The following is a 20,245-nucleotide window of genomic DNA, read 5'->3' on the forward strand; positions in this document are numbered from 1 at the left end:
AATTAATATGTGATATTTGTTTTTCTTTCTGACTTACTTCACTCTGTATGACAGTCTCTAGGTCCATCCACATCTCTACAAATAACCCAATTTTGCTCCTTTTAATAGCTGAGTAATACTCCATTGCATATATGTACCACATCTTTTTTATCCATTCATCTGTAGATGGACACCTAGGTTGCTTTCAAGTCCTGGCTATTGTAAATAGTGCTGCAATGAAAATTGTGGTACATGACTCTTTTTGAATTATGGTTTTCTCAGGGTATATGCCCAGTAGTGGGATTGCTCGGTCATATAGTAGTTCTATTTTTAGTTTTTTAAGGAACCTCCATACTGTTTTCCATAGTGGCTGTAATCAATTTACATTCCCAGCAACAGTGCATGAGGGTTCCCTTTTCTCCACCCACTTTCTGGCATTTATTTTTTGATGATAGCCATTCTAACCTGTGTGAGGTGATACCTCACTGTAGTTTTGATTTGCATTTATCTAATAATTAGTGAGGTTGAGCAGCTTTTCATGTGTTTGTTGGCCATCTGTATGTCTTCTTTGAAGAAATGTCTATTTAGGTCTTCTGCCCATTTTTGGATTGGGTTGTTTATTTTTTTGATATTGAGCTGCATGAGCTGCTTCTATATTTGGGAGATTAATCCTTTGTCAGTTGCTTTGTTTGCAAATATTTTCTCCCATTCTGAGGGTTGTCTTTTGGTCTTGTTTATGGTTTCCCTTGCTGTGCAAAAGCTTTTAAGTCTAATTAGGTCCCATTTGTTTATTTTTGTTTTTATTTCAATATTCTAGGAAGTGGGTCAAAAAAAGATCTTGCTGCAAAATATGTCTATTTAAATGTATTCTTAAAATCAAAATCCGAAGTTTATTTTCAGGTGGTGATTATATTTCCTGTGTGTTTCTAACAATATTATTATCAAATGGGGAAATGAAGCAAAGCAAAAAGAGTAGTTGGACTCTTATTCCATTGCCTATATGTATTTTATTCAATGGTTCCAAAAGAAAATATCCCTAGACAGTTGCTACGGCAAAGACAAGAAATTATCAGTAGGTCCAAACGGACACTCAGTTGCCTATGGTTTACACCAAATATCATGCTCAATGATTTATTTAATTAAATGACTTCTGTGTAAAAACTATGTATAGTTCTGGCATGATTTTTTATAACACAGTCTGCCATACATAATTTTCAACAATTTTGCTCTTCTGATGTCAACAGCTCAAGAGCAAAAGTATGAAACCAGAGTAAGTTAAAGTGAGAAAAAATTTCAAATTATTTCTGAGCTTCTGTGTGAGTTTTATTGCGAAGATCATTGAAATTCCAATGTACCACCTGAAGTGGTTGAATGAAATGGATTTTTCAGTTAGTCATGAACACCTGAGTTTCTTTAAACTGATTTCCTTGGTTTTTAAGCCCTGCTAGCATATATAAGCAAATGATTAAATAAAAATATAGATAAAATAATATTCCCTCCTAAGGTTATGTATATTATATACATTTATATATCAGAATTGATCCAACTTGGTTCTTCTCCAATAAATCATCTTCTAGTTTGGAGCAGATAAGACTGACCGGATTTATGATGACATGCCTGATATAGAGAAAATCGCAAATGTTCTACAGGACTATCTTGATGATTATAACCTTATAAACCCCAAAGAAGTAAAGCTGGTGTTCTTCCAGGATGCTATAGAGCATGTTTCAAGGTATAGTGCCATAACGTGCCCAATAATGCATTGATCTAATTTCATTTATATTAAAAGATAAGGATTAAGTTGTAAAACACTCTTTAAATAGATTGCTAGATGGACAAAGGTCTATTAGAAAATCTTGCTGTAACTTAAGAGGTATTTTTTGATATATTTAAAATATATATGACATGAACATTTTATGGAATCTCAGAGGTCATTATCTTTGCTAAATATTAATAGATTGTTTTGGTTTTTGAAAATGTCCTATCTCATTCCAAAAAGAAGATCTAAGGTTGTTTACAGATATGTACAGTATAACCAGGCTGATTAACATGCATGCCTAAAGAAATAGGGGATTTTGGTTTTTTTATAGCTAAACAAGTTGAATGCAAGGATCATAGATTCTATCTGCTTATGAGTCTGACTCATACCCACTGCAAGTATTCTTTAAGGGTCATCCCCAACACCTAGGTATCCATACTGAATATCTGTAGTCCTTGGGGCATACACAACTTTTTAAAGTGGCTCATGTCTTGTTGAACAATTCTTAAATTGTAAATGTGTGTTAAAAGTGTTGAAATGATAAGGTACTACTGTATAGCACAGGGGGGCTATATTCAATATCCTGTGACAAACCATAATGGAAAAGAATATATATATATATATATATATATATATATATAACTGAGTCACTTTACTGTACAGAAGAAATTAGCACAACATTGTAAATCAACTATACTTCAATAAAAAAAAATTTTAAGTGTTGAAATGACCCTTCAGGAATAAGTCAAAATCTACTCCCTGTGACTTCTGATATTCATTCCATCCTTTGGAGTGGTAATAATAATATAATGGCACTGAGTGTGAATATAAACCATGATATGGAATCTCTCATTTAACTCTGATAACACCTCTGTATGGCTCAATATCATGATCTTTCTAAATATAAGCCTCAGAGAATGTTCCAGTGGTCTGTTGCTACATAATAATCCACTGTAATACTTAGTACCTTTATTTTTTCATTATTTCTCATGGCTCCCAGCCATTCTCTCCTGGGGCCTCTCATGCAGTTGCAGTCAGACAGCACCTAGAACACCTGGCCCATCTCTGCCTCCCTGTGGACTCCCCTGTCTCTCCAGCAAGGCAGCATCAGAGTGCCAGGGGCTTCTTACACAGTGATTCAGAGCTCCAAAGGCTCGTGCCCCAAGAGAGATCCAGGCAGAAGGCAAATGGTCTTTCACAACATAGCCTTGGAAGTCACTCAGCATCACTTCTACCATACTCTATCAGTAAAAGCATCATACAGGGCTACCCAGGTTCACAAGACAGGATCAGAGACTCTATCACTTCATAGGGTCAAAGAGCAAGTAGGGCCAGAAACATTACTGAAGGCGTTTTTGGACAATACCGTGTACCACAGATAGATTAAGTGAATTGTCCGAAGCCCTCTAGCTGGTGAGTGGCAGGCTGGGGATCATATCCAGTGCTTTGATTCTAACTTCACTGTAGATGCCTCCACCCAAAATGGATCCACTCTTTTTCCTAACAGCCCTCCAAATATTTGAAAATCATGACCAAGTTCTTCTTAGCTTTACCTTCTCCAGGCATAATTATCCCAGATGTTTCGCTATTGCCTATTAGCAATTATTTCCAGTTTTCAACATGCTGAGCCCTGTATAACTTTTTGATGTTTCACTTAAAATGTGATACCCAGATTTGATATAGTATTCTGTGGAATAAGCAGTGCAAAATGTGTGTGAGGACAGGATTTCCCATGGTCTACTACCATGGCAAGATTTTAATTGCTTTGTTTGTTTCTCTTGTCAACTATATTTTAGTGTTGGACCTTGTTAAGACTGCCAGATCTCCAGGATTTTTTTTCCATAACCATAAGCAAACCAAGCCTTTTGCCTTTCCTATACTTCTGCTATTTAATTAACTCTAATTCAAGGATTTATGTTCATCACAGCTCAAGTGTTGTAACATACAATAGTTTGTCATTGGGTTGTCAAGATACTACTTGCTTCCCATCTCTCCCCCTGCCAATATACCCACACACTAACTCCTAAAAACTTTTATTCCCATAGCTCAAGCAAGCCCTAAGCCTGAAAGAAAAAAGAAAAGAAAAGAATGACAGAACTCTGGTCTGAGAAACTTCCTGAAGAATAGACCAGACGATAGGCAAAGTCATCTTAATTATATTTATAATCTCTCTTACTTTTGTGAAAGGGAATCATCAGGCTACTCAAGGTTTGCTTAAAATATTACAGAAGGAAATTAAAATCCATTTGTAAAATGGGGGAGATTTAGTTTTCCTGCAGAAAGGACAGCCATGTAAATAACTATGTAGACGTGTTCTTTTTTTCTAGAAAGGAATTTCTACTTGTCGTAAGTAAGAGCTCTCAAGCACCTACTGCTGATTAGCAGTTAGAAAGGACTTCCATTATGAGCATGAGTTTTGGGAAAATCACTAAATATTCAGCAATATAGCAGATACTACATTTCCATTTGTTAACATTCTACGTTCTTGTTTTGTTTTGTTGCATAGGATAACTGAATAAAAGCCTTCCCAACTCAGAAAAAATTAAAATTTACTTCAGAGCCTGTGTTTTTGAAGAGCAGTTTGCACCAAGCCATTTACCTATTACATTCCCCCAAAGTTGTCACCATACTACAAGGATGGTCAAATGGATCTCTCTGTTAAAATAAAGTTACTAATTAGGAGAGCCATCTCTTGCCTACTACAGCAGAGAAAATGTAACTTTGGAGGATTCTCAATGGAGGGAGTTTTTTATCTATTGATATGTAAGTTGACAGAAAAAATAACACTGGGAAGCAGAAAGGACAAGTCATTTGTTTAAAATAATCTCAGATGGAAAAAACAAATTACTATAATGTAAACGAAACAATGAAAGAGTAACATATAAAGTGCAAGATATTTATGATATTCAATATTTTCATCCACTATAGAGCCCTTGTGCATTATGGGAAAAAATAACAAAACATTATTACATATCCATTCAGTCCTCAATTTTATACTCTCTGAGGTAGCTGAGGAGATATAAGCAAATGACCTGAAGTGTCGTCTGTTAGATGTGCATTGTGATAGAGATACACCATTGTAACATAAAAGCAGCCACTGCCACTCGTGAATAAATGAGCACAGCTGTGCTCAAATAAAACTTCATTTATGGACACATGTTGGAATGTCATGTGATAATGTCACATATCACAAAATATTACTCTTTTGATTTTTTTGTCAACCATTTAAAAATCTAAACACCACTCTTAGCTCATAGGCCATAAAAATTTTTTTAAATTTTTTTGAAAAACCAAGCTTTGGGTTAAGTTTTGGCCATCTCTTGCTCACTCCTATTCTAGACAAAGCAGTGTTATCAAGGCTTTCTGGGCAGTGAAACAGCACACTCACCGTAAGGGCAGGAGAGAGTGTGAAGCTGTAGAAGACCGATCTGTAAGTTTGATACTATTTCAGAAGATCCTGAATAATGACCTAGGATTCTGTGCTTTGTCCCAGAGGAGCATTTTCAAATAGTCCTTGTAAGCTCCCCATTCTAAGCTCATGCTACGCAGCTCCTATGCCCTGCCACCAAAGCTGATGGCGCATAGGAACTATTTAACCACTGTCGTCTAATTCACAGTTTTTAAGGTCTTTAGAAGTTGATTACTTCAATATAGGTGATATGGTGATAGTGTACTGAATTTCAGAGGTAGTTAGAATGAGAAATCACATGTTTATTTCCTTTTTTCATAAATGTAATTTTACTTATAAAAATTCCTATTACCAAGATCTTTTTAATGATAGAACTACTGCATAAGGAAGACATCTTTATATTTCCTACAAGGAAGAAATAGATCTACTTTGTTTTCTTTAAAAAAAATAGTGATTATTTTTCTGATTGTATACTAAATACACTTATTGTGGAAAATTTACAAAAACATTGTTCATAATTCCACCTCCTCATCTAGAGACAGTCACTTAAAATTGTATGGTGCTTTCAAATATATTTATAAGCATATTTTTTTTTACAAAATTCGATTATGGCACATAGAGTTAGACATTATGCCTTTAACACATTTCATTTGCCTCCACAAGCCTATATAATTAAATATTATTTTAAAGCATGGCTTTAACAACCACATTTATGCCATCCTAACTTATTTTCTAACTTATTTTAATGCAACCTCTTTTTTGTTTCATGGATTTTCTCTCTCTCTCTCTCATGATCTGAAAGGATTCTATTTACAGCTAGCATTAAGGTTTGTTTTTTAATATTGTCAATATGATAACAAAACCATGAAAAGAACTAAATATCCATCAGTAGGGAACCGATTAAATAAATTATGGTATATCTATTGCTGTATTCACTAGCATGAGAATGTCCATAAAGCATTAATTAGCAAAACAGTCACAAAACAAAATGTGGTGTAGAGATTAATTCCATTTTTGTAAACACACACATACAAGTCAACAAACATAAATTTAGTTTTGAAGCACCTACTATGTGCTACACACTGCTCCCATAGAGAGCAGGACAGCATGCAGGCCCTCATGATGGAACTTACAAGTGGTAAAGTGTTAGCAATGGTTTTTTCCCATCAGTTACAATGATCATGTTTTTTCTTTCTTAATTAAAAAAAGTAATAAAGCCATTATCCTTTTCAAATATTTGAACTTTGTTTTTTCCAGTTATCAGCATCATGAATTAAAATAGAGTAGATGACAGATACCTTGCTATTTAAAAAAAAGAGAGAGATTGAGAGAGAGAAATTAAACCTGCTTTTACATTTCTCCCATGATTTCTTAGTTTCTGATGACCCAACCTGAGATTTTAGGTGATAATTTTTTTAAAGATTTTTTTTACATTTGCATCTTCTTTTTAAGGTGAGTTTATTGACATTACCATTATCCTTTTTTATATACAAATTTATTTATTTTTGGCTGCATTGGGTCTTCGTTGCTTCAGGCGGTCTTTCTCTAGTTGCGGTGAGTGGAGCCACTCTTTGTTGCAGTGCACAGGCTTCTCACTGCGGTGGCCTCTCCCGCTGCCGAGCACAGGCTCCAGGCACGCAGGCTTCAGTAGTTGTGGCACACGGGCTCAGTAGTTGTGGCTCGCGGGCTCTAGAGTGCAGGGTCAGTAGCTGTGGCTCACAGGCTTCATTGCTCCACAGCATGTGGGATCTTCCCAGACCAGGTCTCAAACCCATGTCCCCTGCATTGGCAGACAGATTCTTAACCACTGCGCCAGCAGGGAAGCCCTACCACTACCTTTTTATCTGAACAACAGTATATGAACTTGACTCTCATACAAACTGCTCACTTTTATACTGACATCCCTTCCTCCTTTTTCTTGAGTTTCTGAATTTTATTCATACTTCTCTATATACCTTCAAGGACTCTTTTAGGAAGGATTTGCAGGTGGTTTACTCTCTGAGAAATAACATGATAGTTCTCCCTCTTAACTATTGTGGAATGTCATTTTGTAAAAGAGATGCCTGAGGCCAGCCTAAAATTATTTGTCCCTTTTGGGAGTAATCTATTATATCTATTTTTCAGACGCTCACAAATTTTCAATTATGTCTAAAATATAGATTTATCTTTCATACTTTGATTCATATATGCATGCATGCATACATTCACCTACACACACACACATAGTTTATTTTATATTTATAGATCTCCTAGAAAATACTTAGTGTTTTGCTTGTCTTCTTTGACTTTCTTTCCTGACACTGAGTGACTTCCTCAGATCTAGGGGCTCAGCTCTGGGGGTTTCTTCTATTATTTCAGCTCTATCCCCTCTTATTTCTCCTACAATTCCTATTGTGTGGCCTCTGGGATTCAATTTGTTTCTCCTGTTTACCTTCCATTTTCTCTCTTGTCATTTTTAATATAATTATCTTTTTTTCTCTGAGGTCTGGCTAAATTCCTTGTGTTGGCCTTCTACTTCACCTATTCAATTTTCCCCAGTATCCTATTTGTGAGACCCATCTTCCACTGAGGTTTTCAATTTGGTAGTCAGACTTTCCATCAACAATCAATTTTTCCTACACTTGGATTTTTTTCCCCTTTCTGAGTGCTCACTCTAGTATCATGATTGCAGTTTTTAAAAAATTCTTATTGTTAACATGAATCAGAAATTTTCTAAATTTTTGTTGATATAGTAAATCCATTTCAGATTATTCCTGTTGATGTTTTCTGAGCTGCAGTCTCCTCTCCTACATTCAGTGATTTTTCTCTTGCTCATCCTTAGAAATAGAGACCTGCTTGCCCATATAATGGTTAATATAAGTAGTGGCCTAGAGCAGCCAGGATCCCTAACAAAATCCTTCACACTTTGAAGAAGGGAGAAGAGATTTTACCATACTTAATTTGCGTGACGAAGGCCAACACCCTATAGGAAATGGGAGAGAGATGGATATAAGGAAAGCAATGGTGCTTTTCTCCCAACCATGAACCTCAAACATACCCTGCTCTTCCCTGTGGCCTTTGGCTGGGGCATGACCCTCCAGAGGCCACCAGCCTTCCACACTGGGGCAGGCCCTCTGAGCAGAAGCCTTGTCTGTACACTTGAAATAAACCTTTGTCTGCTTTGTCTCCTGCAGGATCGCCCGCATGATTCGTCAGGAAAGAGGCAATGCCCTGCTGGTTGGAGTAGGAGGCACAGGAAAGCAGTGTCTTACAAGACTTGCAGCTCACATATGTGGTTACAGATGTTTGCAGATTGAATTGAGCCGGGGGTATAATTATGACTGTTTTCATGAAGACCTGAGGAAGCTGTACAAACTGGCTGGGGTAGAAGACAGAAATATGGTTTTCCTCTTCACGGACACCCAGGTACGTATCTAAATAACCAAAGAGCAAGAACAGGAAAAGGACAAATGTTACAATCACGTGTGTGTGCTTCAAATAGTTTTTAGGATGTAGTTCAGGGAATCATTCCCTCTAATAACAGAGTTCTTGGGCCTTATGAAAGACTTTTATGATACATTTTTACTTCTTTTACCAACTATTGCTTCCCCCTTTAAATTCTAAGTAAGTAAATGTGATCAGAGGTTAAGAGGGTGAGAAAGGACTTAACTTTTCTTGGAAGGAAAGGGCATAGAAAAGAGAGGTAATAAACTATTCCTGTAGAAATAAATATAAGAAAGTAATTCCCTAAGTGAAATCAATTAGGGGAACATGCTTTACTCAAGGAAAGGAAAAATTAATGGATATGTTTTGGTTAAATTAAATTTAAAATAAGATTACATCTATGTCTACAACAAATTTAACTGATCCTGAATTTATTCCATAATAGAGGATTGTCTACAGTGATTACACTTTTAATGTTAGGGAAAATAAACGTTTATAGAAATCAGCCAAGGAATAAAAAAGTGATAAATCTGATACATAAATACTTTAAACTTCATTTTAATTTTGAAAATGACTAAGTACGAATAAAGTAGGAAAAATGTTTTTAACATCTGTGACAAGCAGTGACCTTATATCTGAGTATGTAAATAGTTTTTACAAATGAGAAAAGACCTGCAGCTGAGTGTGTGGCCACTGTGGCCTGAGCCGAAGTCACATAACCTCCCCACACCACATGCCCCCATATTCGGTGCCCTGCCCCACTAGAACTTGTGTCTAGTGCCCCAGCGTGCCCCCACCAACTGCTGAAAGTCTCCCTTACCGAAGTCAGCCCATAAAGTCTGGAAGAGGTGACTGCTTCTTCAAATGGGCAGACATCTACGTAAGTCTACAGGGATCGTGAAGAATCAGGGAAACGTGACTCCACAGTAAACCTCCAATAACCGGCCCAAAGAAATGGAGATCCACAAATTGCCCCACAAAGAATTCAAAATAATTTTTCTAAAGATGCTCAGAGAGCTACAAGAGAACACATAAACAATTTCATGACATCAGGAAAATAATGCAAGAACAAAGTGACAGCAAGTGACATCACCAAGATGGTGACATAGGTCAGTCCCGACATTGCTCCCCCTCACAGGAACACCTAACAATTATTCACGGACAAGACATGGAGAAAATCCTAGAACCTGGGGGGTGAGGCTGAAGCACACCCCTGCACCACAGAGACCAAGAAAGTCCACGTTAGAAGGGTAAGAGGAGCAATGACACACTGACCACGTTGCCCTCCTCCCAGGCCAGCACAGCACCACATCAAGAGGTCTCCTCTGAGCCTGGGGTCTCTCCAGCGGGAAGAAAGAGCCCAGGGTGGACATCCAGCTCCCGCAGTGTTCTGGGTAGCATCTTGGGAGTTTCACTCCAGTCTTGCATCACAGGGATGGTGGAGGAATCTGCAGCGCTTGACCTCTAGGAATCTGACTGTGACAGAGAAGGCATGAGGATGTAGCAACCAGCACTCAGATCATGACAAACCAAGTTCTTACCCACAGCACCCAAGAGTGGTCCAAGCCAGCAGCTTTGCTCATCTGCAGAGCCAGTCTGACCAGGGAACTCAGCTGGGTGCAGGTCTGCCTGATTCGAGGTCCTCAAATGAAGAGCCTTGCCAGCCCTGGAGCCTGGTCCTGTCCCCCCACCCACCCAGTCATACCCTGCTCACTGCTGAGTGTAGCTCCTGGCCCCTCCCAGCCAGAAAGCCTGGCCAGAACACTTGGAAAGCTGTGTAGGCCAGCAGCGCTCAAGAGGTGAGTATGGCAGACAGAGTAGATGGCCCACAGGGCAAAGCCAGTGGAGTGACACTGTCCAGCCATGGAACTTGGGGTGCAGATCAGCTTGAGTCCAGAACACAAACAAAGAGCCTTTCCAGCCTTGGAGTCAGTTTCCTGCTCCTCCCAGGCAAGGCAGCTAATTCATAGTCCCATCCACTGCTTAGTTCCCAGCCCCTCCAAGCAGAAAGCTTGACCAGAAACACCTAGGAAGATGTTTGGAACCAGCTCTCCTTCTCCACCTCAGCAAGGGGGCTAATTCATAACAGTGCCCAAAGATGAGTGTACCTCCCTGCCACGCCCCACCCCACCAGACCACAAAAATCCTTTTTGGGCTTGGAACCCATTCTTCCACTCTGTCAGGGCAGGGAAGCTAATTCATAGCCCCACCTACAGCTAAGTATAGTACCCAGTCCCAACAGTCTAGGAAACCTGATAAGAGAACCCAGGCAATCACAGAGCTCATCCTATAGCCTTGCTCATTTAAAACCAAGTCAGAAGTCCTGTCCAACTGTTCTCAGCCAGTTGCATCACCCATGACCTCAGAGCTCAGGCATTATCCCTACCCTAAAATAGACATTGATAGCAAGTCCCACCTGCTCAAAGATATTACCAGTTGATATGTCCAGAAACCCAAACTGAGCTGACTGGTGAAGAACAATCTCTGCCAAAGTGAACCAGTAAAGTCTGGAAGAGAAGATCACTTACTCAAATGTGCAGATGACAATGTAAAGAATCAAGGATCATGAACAACCAGGTAAACATGATACCACCAAAGGAAACTAATAAAGCCCCAATAACTGACCCTAAAGAAGGGAAGATCTGTGAATTGTCAGACAAAGATTCAGAATAATCCTCTTTAAAAAGTTTAGTGATCTACAAAAACACACAGATGGACAACTAAATGAAATTAGGAAAACAACGCATAAACAAATGAGAAGTTCAACAGAGAAATAGAAACAATTTTTTAAAAAACCAAACAGAAATCTTAGAGCTGAAAAATACAATGACTGAACTGAGGAATTCAATAGAGAGCTTCAAAAGGATTCAACCATGTGGAAGAAAGAATCAGTGACCTAGAAGACAGGACATTTAAAATTATCCAGTCAGAAGCATAAAAAGAAAGAAAAAGAGTGAAGAAAACCTATGGGACTGATGGGACACAATCAAAACAAACAATACCCACATTGTGGGAATTTCAGAAGAGAAAGGAAATGGACAGAAAGTATATATTGTATATGGTATGAGAATATAGTCCAATTCTTTATGGACATAGCTGTCTAGTTTTCCCAGCACCATTTATTGAAGAGACTGTCTTTTCCCCATTGTATATTCTTACCTCCTTCATGTAGATTAATTGTCCATAGAAGTGTGTGTTTTATTTCTGGGCTCTCTATTCTGTTCCATTGATCTATGAGTCTGTTTTTGTTCCAATACCATACTGTTTGAATACTGTAGCTTTCTAGTATTGTTTGACCTCAGGAAACATGATACCTCCACCTTTGTTCCTCTTTCTCAAGATGAGTTTGTCTATTCAGGATCTTTTGTATTTTCATAGAAATTTTAAAAACAAGCTCTGTTTGGTTCTTCTTTATATCTTCTCTTTGTTAGACTTCTTACTGTGTTCATCCAGTCTTCTCTCTAGTTCATGAGGATCTTTATGGTCATTACCTTGAACTCTTTATCAGGTAGATTACTTATCTCCACTTTGCTTAGTTCTTCTTCTGAGGTTTTATCTTGTTCCTTCATTTGGAACATATTCCTCTGTTGCCTCATTTTGCCTAATTCTCTGTTTATATTTCTATGCATTATGTAGGTCACTCTCATTGATAGTTGCTCTGTAAATAGTTGTAACTTTGGTGTGCCATGGGAGGAGGTAAGCTTAGGGTCATCCTACTTTGACATCTTGGCCACTCCCCCAGGGTCATGTTCTCTTAAAAATAAAATTAACTCAATGTGAATTGTAGATCATATATTTGCTTTGTAATATACAGGCAGTAAATGTAAAATGGTTGAATAAGGTATAATGACCACTCTGCTTTCTTCTACAGATTGTAGTAGAAGAGTTTCTAGAAGATATAAATAACATCCTGAATTCAGGTGAAGTGCCTAATTTATTTGAAAAGGATGAACTGGAGCAAGTTTTAGCAGCCACCAGACCAAGAGTGAAAGAAGTAGGAATTTCTGAGGGGAATAGAGATGAGGTAGGACATGTCAGAATGGTAAGAAGGTTTTGGAAAACAAAAAGTTGTCTTAGCCTTTTTCCAGTGGCCCACAAATCCCCTTAAGCAGCCCATGGATAGAATTTTTTCAATATAATTTGTTTCCTTTGTAATCCTATGTATTTTATTTCCTACATTTAAAGCATTGGTTCATCAGACTTCCAGAAACTGTTATAGAAAGCAGAAAACAGAAACCCTACTACCCCATGGAGATCATAGATCTGTCCAAACTAGAAAGCTTCTCTTATCCTTCTTAAACACAAATTTATTTCACACACACCCAGTGCCCTGCCTAAGGAGTTCAGTGCTTTTGACTGCCTTTCCTATTGGCAAGATTATGAAATGCATTCTGTCTCTCTCAACCTCTCTCTCTCTCTCTCTCTCTCACACACACACACACACACACACACACACACAACACAGCTGCTGTCCACATCCATTTCTCCAACACCGTGCTACACTCTGTAAGTTGCTATTTGTCTAGCCCAGGCCTTTCTCTTCTTTCTGCACCTTATCTAACTTTTTGGGCCAGTCTTTCTCATATCATCTCTTCTGTGTCCTTTCACGAGAATTCCCTCCACTGCTAGGTCAGGACTTATAGGTACAGACAACCAATGTAAGCAGAAATGGTTTTATTCGAGGGACATAACCATTGGGAAGGCTAAAGAAAGGGATTCCAGGCTGAATTCCTTGGAATGATTATGAAATGACACTGTAGAAGTCAACAGTCAAGGACACTGCTGCCTCTGCCACAACCATTCTGCTGATCCAGGAAACCTCTAACCAATCAGTGTGCTACTGTTTCAGCTGCCAGCTCCAAAGCCATGTGTCCCCCACCATGTTGGGAGCAGCTGAAGTAAGGAGCCACATCCAGAGATAGTGACCCCAGGTCCATGCCATTTCTGCCAGGCTCTGCACCTGCAAAAATAGTTGCCCTGTACCCTGTCTCTTTCTCCCAATGGTCTCCTACCCCAAAGCAAAGCCTTGTGTGACTATCTCTCTCCACTTTATTCAAGGGGTCTCCTTAACTCCACTGATGAAGAGGACCTACATCACATCCCAAACCCAAGTTGCAACAGAGTCTGCAAAACGTCATTTAATCTTTCCAGGCTGCATGAGAAAAAGGGGTTGGAATGGGATGTTAAAACAATTCATACATCCACTATGCTAACATTTTTTAAATTTGATATTGGTAGAGTCAGATGCATTAGCCAACACTTATTTTCATGGTTGGTTCAGCCTATTCTAAATTGAAAATGTCTTTCTTTTTGTCAGGTGTTTCAATACTTTATCAGCAGAGTCCGTCAGAAGCTGCACATTGTTCTCTGCATGAGCCCCGTTGGGGAGGCCTTTCGGTCCCGATGCCGGATGTTTCCATCCCTTGTGAACTGCTGCACCATTGATTGGTTTGTCCAGGTTGGTGACATCACAGGATATCTCTTTGAGAATTAGGACTCACTTGATTTTATTTTTTAATGAAGTATAATTGATTTACAATGTTTCAGGTGTACAGCAAAGTGATTCAGTTACATATATATATTCAATTGTATATATATGTGTGTATATATATGTTTCAGATTATTTTCCATTGTGGGTTATTAAAAGATATTGAATACAGTTCCCAGTGCTATACAGTAGGAACTTGTTACTTACTTATTTTATATATAGTAGTGTGTATCTGGTACTCCCAAATTTCCAATTTATCCCTCCCCCCACCTTTCCCCTTTGATAACCATAAGTTTGTTTTCTATGTCTGTGAGTCTATTTCTGTTTGTAAATAAGTTCATTTGTATCATTTTTTAGACTCCACATATAAGTGATATCATATGACATTTGTCTTTCTCTGTCTGACTTAACTTAGTATGATAATCTCTAGATCCATCCACATTGCTGCAAATGGCATTATTTCATTCTTTTTTATGGCTGAGTAATACTCCACTATATCTATCTATCTATATCTAGATATAGATATAGATATAGATATAGATATAGATATAGATATACATTACATCTTCTTTATGCATTCATCTGTCGATGGACATTTAGGTCTCTCTTCCATGTCTTGGCTATGAATATAGGGGTGCATGTGTCTTTTTGAATTAGAGTTTTTGTCTTTTCCGGGTATATGTCTGAACTTGCTTGATTTTAAAGTGGTAACACATTGTCCAGTAACTCCTCAAGGGTACTTACATTAGCTTCAAAGCCCACTAGGAATTTACTCATGTGCAAGGGATGACAATGACAATCATTGAAGAAAGGCAGAATAGAATTTATAAAGAAGAGAAGGCTATTAAATTTACCAGTGTAGAGTTACCAGTGATCTTGACAAGAGCTGTTCCCGTGGAGTGATGGGGTAGAAGCTTCAAGAGAGAAGAAAGGAGGGGAATCAGAGGCAACTCTTTCAAGGAGTTTTGCCACAAAGGAACACTATGAGATGGGTAATAGCTAGAGGGGTATGTGAGGTCAAGAGAGGAGTATTTTTTTAAGTGGAGAACACAAATCACACACGTCTGCTGATGGAAAAGATTCAGAAAAGAGAATTATATTGATGGTGCAGCAGGGTTAGGCATTGTTGGACCAGTGTCACTGAATAGGCAAGAAGGGATGTGATGGCTTCACCAGTGAAGGGGCTGACATGGGCAGGGAGCACGCACAGCTCACCCCAGAGTGTAAGCTCACAGATGCAAGTAGAGGGGAAGATGTGGGGCTGAAAATTCATTGAAATTCTGTTTGCATTGCTTCTATTTTTTTTTTTTTTTAGTGATGTGGGGAGCAAGGTAATGAGCTGAGAATGAAGAGGAAAGAGGAAGTGTTAGCAGTCTGAGGAAGTAACATAGGGTGCAAAATACTCATGAGGGTACAGGAGTGACGGATGAGACAATGTAGAAGCATTTCAGGGCTGAGCTAAGAACCCGCTTGAGCTAGTTGACATGAATTGACAGTGAGGTCAGTCAGCACAGCTGTGAGGGTTTTCTCCAGCCGTGCTACCTGCACAGTTGCAGGTGTGGGGTAACAGAGAGTTGCACTTGACTGAGCAAAGAGACAAGAGAGGAGCAAAGGAGTTGAGGTGAACAGGACAGTGATTATAACCATGAACCTGACACTCAAACTGTATAATAAACAGAGAGAGGACATGAGGTCCTCATAGTGGATGTGATTTTATTCATGCAATTATGCTAAAAATACCCACGTTTATTCAATCAATCAAATAGTTTTTGAAAAACTTCTGTGTACCAGACACTGTGCTGGGGTCAGCAAATGCAGACCCAGGACCTCCCTCAAATGAGCACAGCCATTCAATTCATGAAACATCATGGACATGAGTAGGAGTTAACAAGGTGAAAGGGGGGGACAAGGCAAAAAAGACTTTCAGAGAAATGCATTTTTCTTCATAGTTAAACTGTGTATTATGGAAATGAGCAACAGACTTTCCAAATCATATCTTTATTTACAGTGGCCCAGAGAAGCACTTCTTTCTGTATCAAAGACGTTTTTCTCAAATGTTGATGCTGTAAATGAAGAACTGAAAGAAAAACTCTCCCTCATGTGTGTGAATGTCCACTTGAGTGTCTCCAGTATGGCGGAACGCTATTACACAGAGCTCCGGAGACGGTACTACACAACGCCCACCTCCTACTTGGAACTCATCAATCTCTACTTGTCTATGCTGAGTGAAAAAAAGAAGCAGTTGGTTTCAGTAAGTTTAATATTATTAATTTTTAAAAAAACTTCTTTTTTTGCCTGGACTCAAAACTTTTGCCAGAATGAGTGGAAGATCTATGTTCCATCTTGCCTACTGGACCTCTCTCCATCCCATACATGACCTTGAAAACCTACAGTATGCCCAAAAAGTGTCTCATGCTGTCAGTCAAAAGGCCTTCCCCTTCTTTGATATTTAGATTTTGTCTTCTATCATTTACATAAGGGTCCTTGACTCAGGAGCATGGTATGGACATTGCAACAGAATTAAAGTTAAGCAGAGAACTAGTCACCTCTGCAGTGTTTAATAAGAAGGAGACCTTTTTGTTAAATAATAGAGATGGGGTTTGGTGGTCTAACATGTCAGTGGTTCCCATTAAGAGCAAGAACTTCGGTGTCAGGCAGACCAGATAGCACTTCTGCTCTACCTCTTTCTTCCTGTACAACCTTGAGCATGTTTTGTAACTGTTCCAATCTTAGTAGAAAATAAGGTTTTAAAAAAATATGTATCTACCCCTTGGATTGTTGTAGAATTTAAATAAGATACGATTTGTGAAGTGCTTGGAATATGACCTAAAACTTATGAGGTGCCCAGAAAATAGTGGCTACTATCATCATCATCATCAGGCTATTAACATGATCTAAAATTTTCAACATTTTAAGCAGTAAAAATGGAAGCATTTACCAATTAGATATTTTAAATGTTTTTCAGAGGATTTTTACCTGGTAAATGTATGCCTAGTAAAATAACGTGACACATATTTTTGAAACATGACAATTTGAACCACGTTTTCTGTCTCACCCTCAAAAAACAGTTATTCCGAGGTGCCTTCTTTACCAGATACCACTCCTTTGATCCTAGTCAAGAATTTCCTACCACCGGGGAGTAAGGTTCAGATCAGCAACTAGGGCTAAGTACCCAGGACACTATCTCCAGGGCATCTCAGCCCTGCTGGTCCACCCTGAGGAAACAAGCTCCCAGAGCTGTGACCTCCAGGAGTTTCTATTTGAACTCGTCCCTCATTCATTCAACATGCTACCAAGCTACCACAGGGAATAAGAGTAATACAGTGTGGGCCTTCAGTGACGTCCTACTCCTGTGGCCAGGGGGCATGGATCCAAACCCACTGTGGTGAATATCAGGGCCATTTCCTACAGTTCTGTTACCTGAAGCTTTCTGTACATTCACAGTGTTAAGTATTACAAACTGATTCACCAATTCTGCAGATGTGAAATTCTAGTACATGAGTAAGAGATGCCAGTAAACTTATAATACTCATCATAATAGATATTTTCCTTGTCATCTAGGCACGTGAACGGGTAAAGAATGGTCTCACCAAGCTGTTAGAAACAAATGTACTAGTCGATAAAATGAAATTAGATCTTTCAGCTTTAGAACCTGTCCTTTTAACAAAATCACAAGATGTTGAAGCCCTGATGGACAAACTGGCAGTGGATCAAGAAAATGCTGATCAGGTATGCAGCATCACCCAATAGTGGGTGAGAAGGCTTTGACCACCAACTGATCCCTTATATACAATGACAAATGATTGGATTTTTAAATATGCTATTAAAATAATTAAGTGATAGGTCAATTTAGCCATGCTTTTAAGCCTGGCTTTCTCCCTGAGAATGAGTGAACCCAATGAGTGGGACAGAGAGAGTTGTGAGAATAGTACCAGCTGCAAATATAAAGCAGCGAATCTTCTTCTAAGAAGGAACTGTTTGTTCTAATAACTTTGTCTCCATTATTATCAACATGGCATGAGACGGACAAAGGAGAGCATAAAATGCAGTAGAGCCAAACTTCTTTCATCATTGATCTAATCCAAAGGGGCAAATGTGACTCACTATGATTGGCTTTGCTTTAAAACATTGAAATTCAAATACTGAGACCACTTAAGCAGTCGTGTTTCAATGGTTAGGTCCGAAGCATTGTGCGAGAAGATGAAGCGATAGCAAAAGTGAAAGCCGAAGAAACCCAAGCCATAGCTGACGATGCTCAAAGAGATCTTGAAGAAGCTCTTCCTGCACTCGAAGCTGCTAACAAAGCACTGGATTCCTTAGATAAAGCGGATATATCTGAAATCAGAGTTTTCACAAAGCCCCCAGATATGGTCATGACTGTGATGGAAGCCATCTCTATTCTCTTGAATGCCAAGTGAGTACTTCACAAGCAACCATTACCAAAATACCTGGTGGAATTTCTTTACTATTTTTCTCCATTTTCATTTACATGTTTTAATTCTATTCTCCACCCTCTCATCAGTTCGGTCTGTCATTCAACAACTTGATTCCACAAGCATTTTCTTGAACATCTACTTTGCACTAGATGATGGAAAATATAAAATTCTTCCGTACAAGGCACTTACAGTCTAGTAGGGAGAGAGGCATGAAAAATAATAATTTCAAGACATGTGAGAGTTGCATAGTATTAGGAGTGCCAAGAAAAGAGTGCCTAAATCCCCCTGCGGAGGTGTGAGCAGGTTTTCTGGGAGACGATGCTCAGATGGAGAGTGGACCATGGGGAGAGCTCAGGGATCTTTGATGCTCATGGGTTGGGTGGCACTGGGCAGGAGGGCAGTGATTGAATCATGAACGGTCTTGTATGCTGTGCTAAGTAGTTCAGGTTTCACCTAGGAGATATGCAGTTTTCAAACTTTCTTTAGTAATATAAACTTTTCTTCAATAAAAATTGTGTTATAAGAAGCCTTTCCAAGTAAAAGTGATCAAAGTGAAGGTAGAAGGCCCAGAGCATTCCCCCACCAGGCCTCCCTACTAACCCTCTGGCCAGCACCTCGGTGGGACCTGGGGGCTCTTCAGAGCACAGATAGAGAGCCCTGGCCACAGGGGACTGAGAACCATTGAACATTGTTGACATAATCAGATTTTCACGTGAGAAAGACCAACCTGGCCAAAGTTCACAAAGAGTGGGTCTGACTGAGAGACAAAACCAGTTCAAAGGTGATTGTAGTGTCCTGGCAAGAGATTTTAGGATCTAAACCAAGCAAAGGAGATTAAAATGTGAGTGCCTGGGCCATTTTTGCAATAAAACTATGATTCCTATAATGCCTTACATTTCTATGACTCTATGATTTTATAATTGTTCCTCTACCAAAACTGTGTTGTATGGAACATTAGTCATCCAACTACTTGTCCCCTGTGAATGGCGGTGCACATAACTACCAATTACTGGGATTATAGTATTGAGATTAAAACTACCCACTTTGGGGGATAACATTTTTAATTAATTTATTTTTATAGAGATATAGTTGTCATACAATATTATGTTAGTTTTGGGTGTGCTACATAGCGATTTGACATTTGCACACATTGTTAAACAATGACCACGATAAGTCTAGAAGCCATCTGTGGGATAATATCTTTTTTTTTTTAACTGGACCGGTACTTTAATAGTACTTTTAAAAATTATTATAAGTAACACATAATTGGACAACATTAAAACCACATCTTTGTAACTTCTTTACATTAACTTCAATTTTCTGTCTTGCTTGGAACTAATAATAGTAATGGTAGCAGTAAAACAAACCTCATTTTGAGGGGGTAACTAATATAAATGTCATTCTACAAATTTTGAAAGTTAGTTAGATGCAAACAAAATAAATTTTTACAACTGTAGCTCAACCAGTAAATAAGAGCATTTGCAGAAACACCATTGTAAGTATTTTTTAAAAAACAAACTATACACACTATGAAAGTAAAATTGCATAAATATATGCCTAGAAAACAAAAGTAGCAGCTCGTGGTGCTCTTAAAGCCTAGTAAAATGCTTTCAGTAAATTGTGTTATATTTGCTTTATAATAGGAAAACTCAGAGCAAGTTAAACGTTACATGACTAATAACATAAACAACTGACATAACTCTGTCTGAATTCCATCTAATCATGCCTAAGTGATATATTTTCTTTTTTTT

At 38.6% G+C, this 20,245-nt stretch overlaps 1 protein-coding gene across 1 annotated transcript in view; it reads left to right on the forward strand.

Annotated features, from left to right (window-relative positions):
* DNAH6 (dynein axonemal heavy chain 6) overlaps window positions 1-20,245 on the forward strand; it is a 273,547-nt gene that overhangs the window by 161,918 nt on the left and 91,384 nt on the right. The window contains exons 45-51 of the mRNA XM_082642773.1: window positions 1,557-1,711; window positions 8,321-8,552; window positions 12,442-12,594; window positions 13,888-14,028; window positions 16,067-16,309; window positions 17,620-17,787; window positions 18,237-18,472. Of these exons, the coding sequence (XP_082498899.1) occupies window positions 1,557-1,711; window positions 8,321-8,552; window positions 12,442-12,594; window positions 13,888-14,028; window positions 16,067-16,309; window positions 17,620-17,787; window positions 18,237-18,472 (1,328 nt within the window). The remainder of the gene's footprint in view (window positions 1-1,556; window positions 1,712-8,320; window positions 8,553-12,441; window positions 12,595-13,887; window positions 14,029-16,066; window positions 16,310-17,619; window positions 17,788-18,236; window positions 18,473-20,245) is intronic.

Source organism: Mesoplodon mirus (assembly GCF_964341445.2).
Source record: "Mesoplodon mirus genome assembly, chromosome: 14".
In the NCBI taxonomy this organism is placed as follows: Eukaryota; Metazoa; Chordata; class Mammalia; order Artiodactyla; family Ziphiidae; genus Mesoplodon; species Mesoplodon mirus.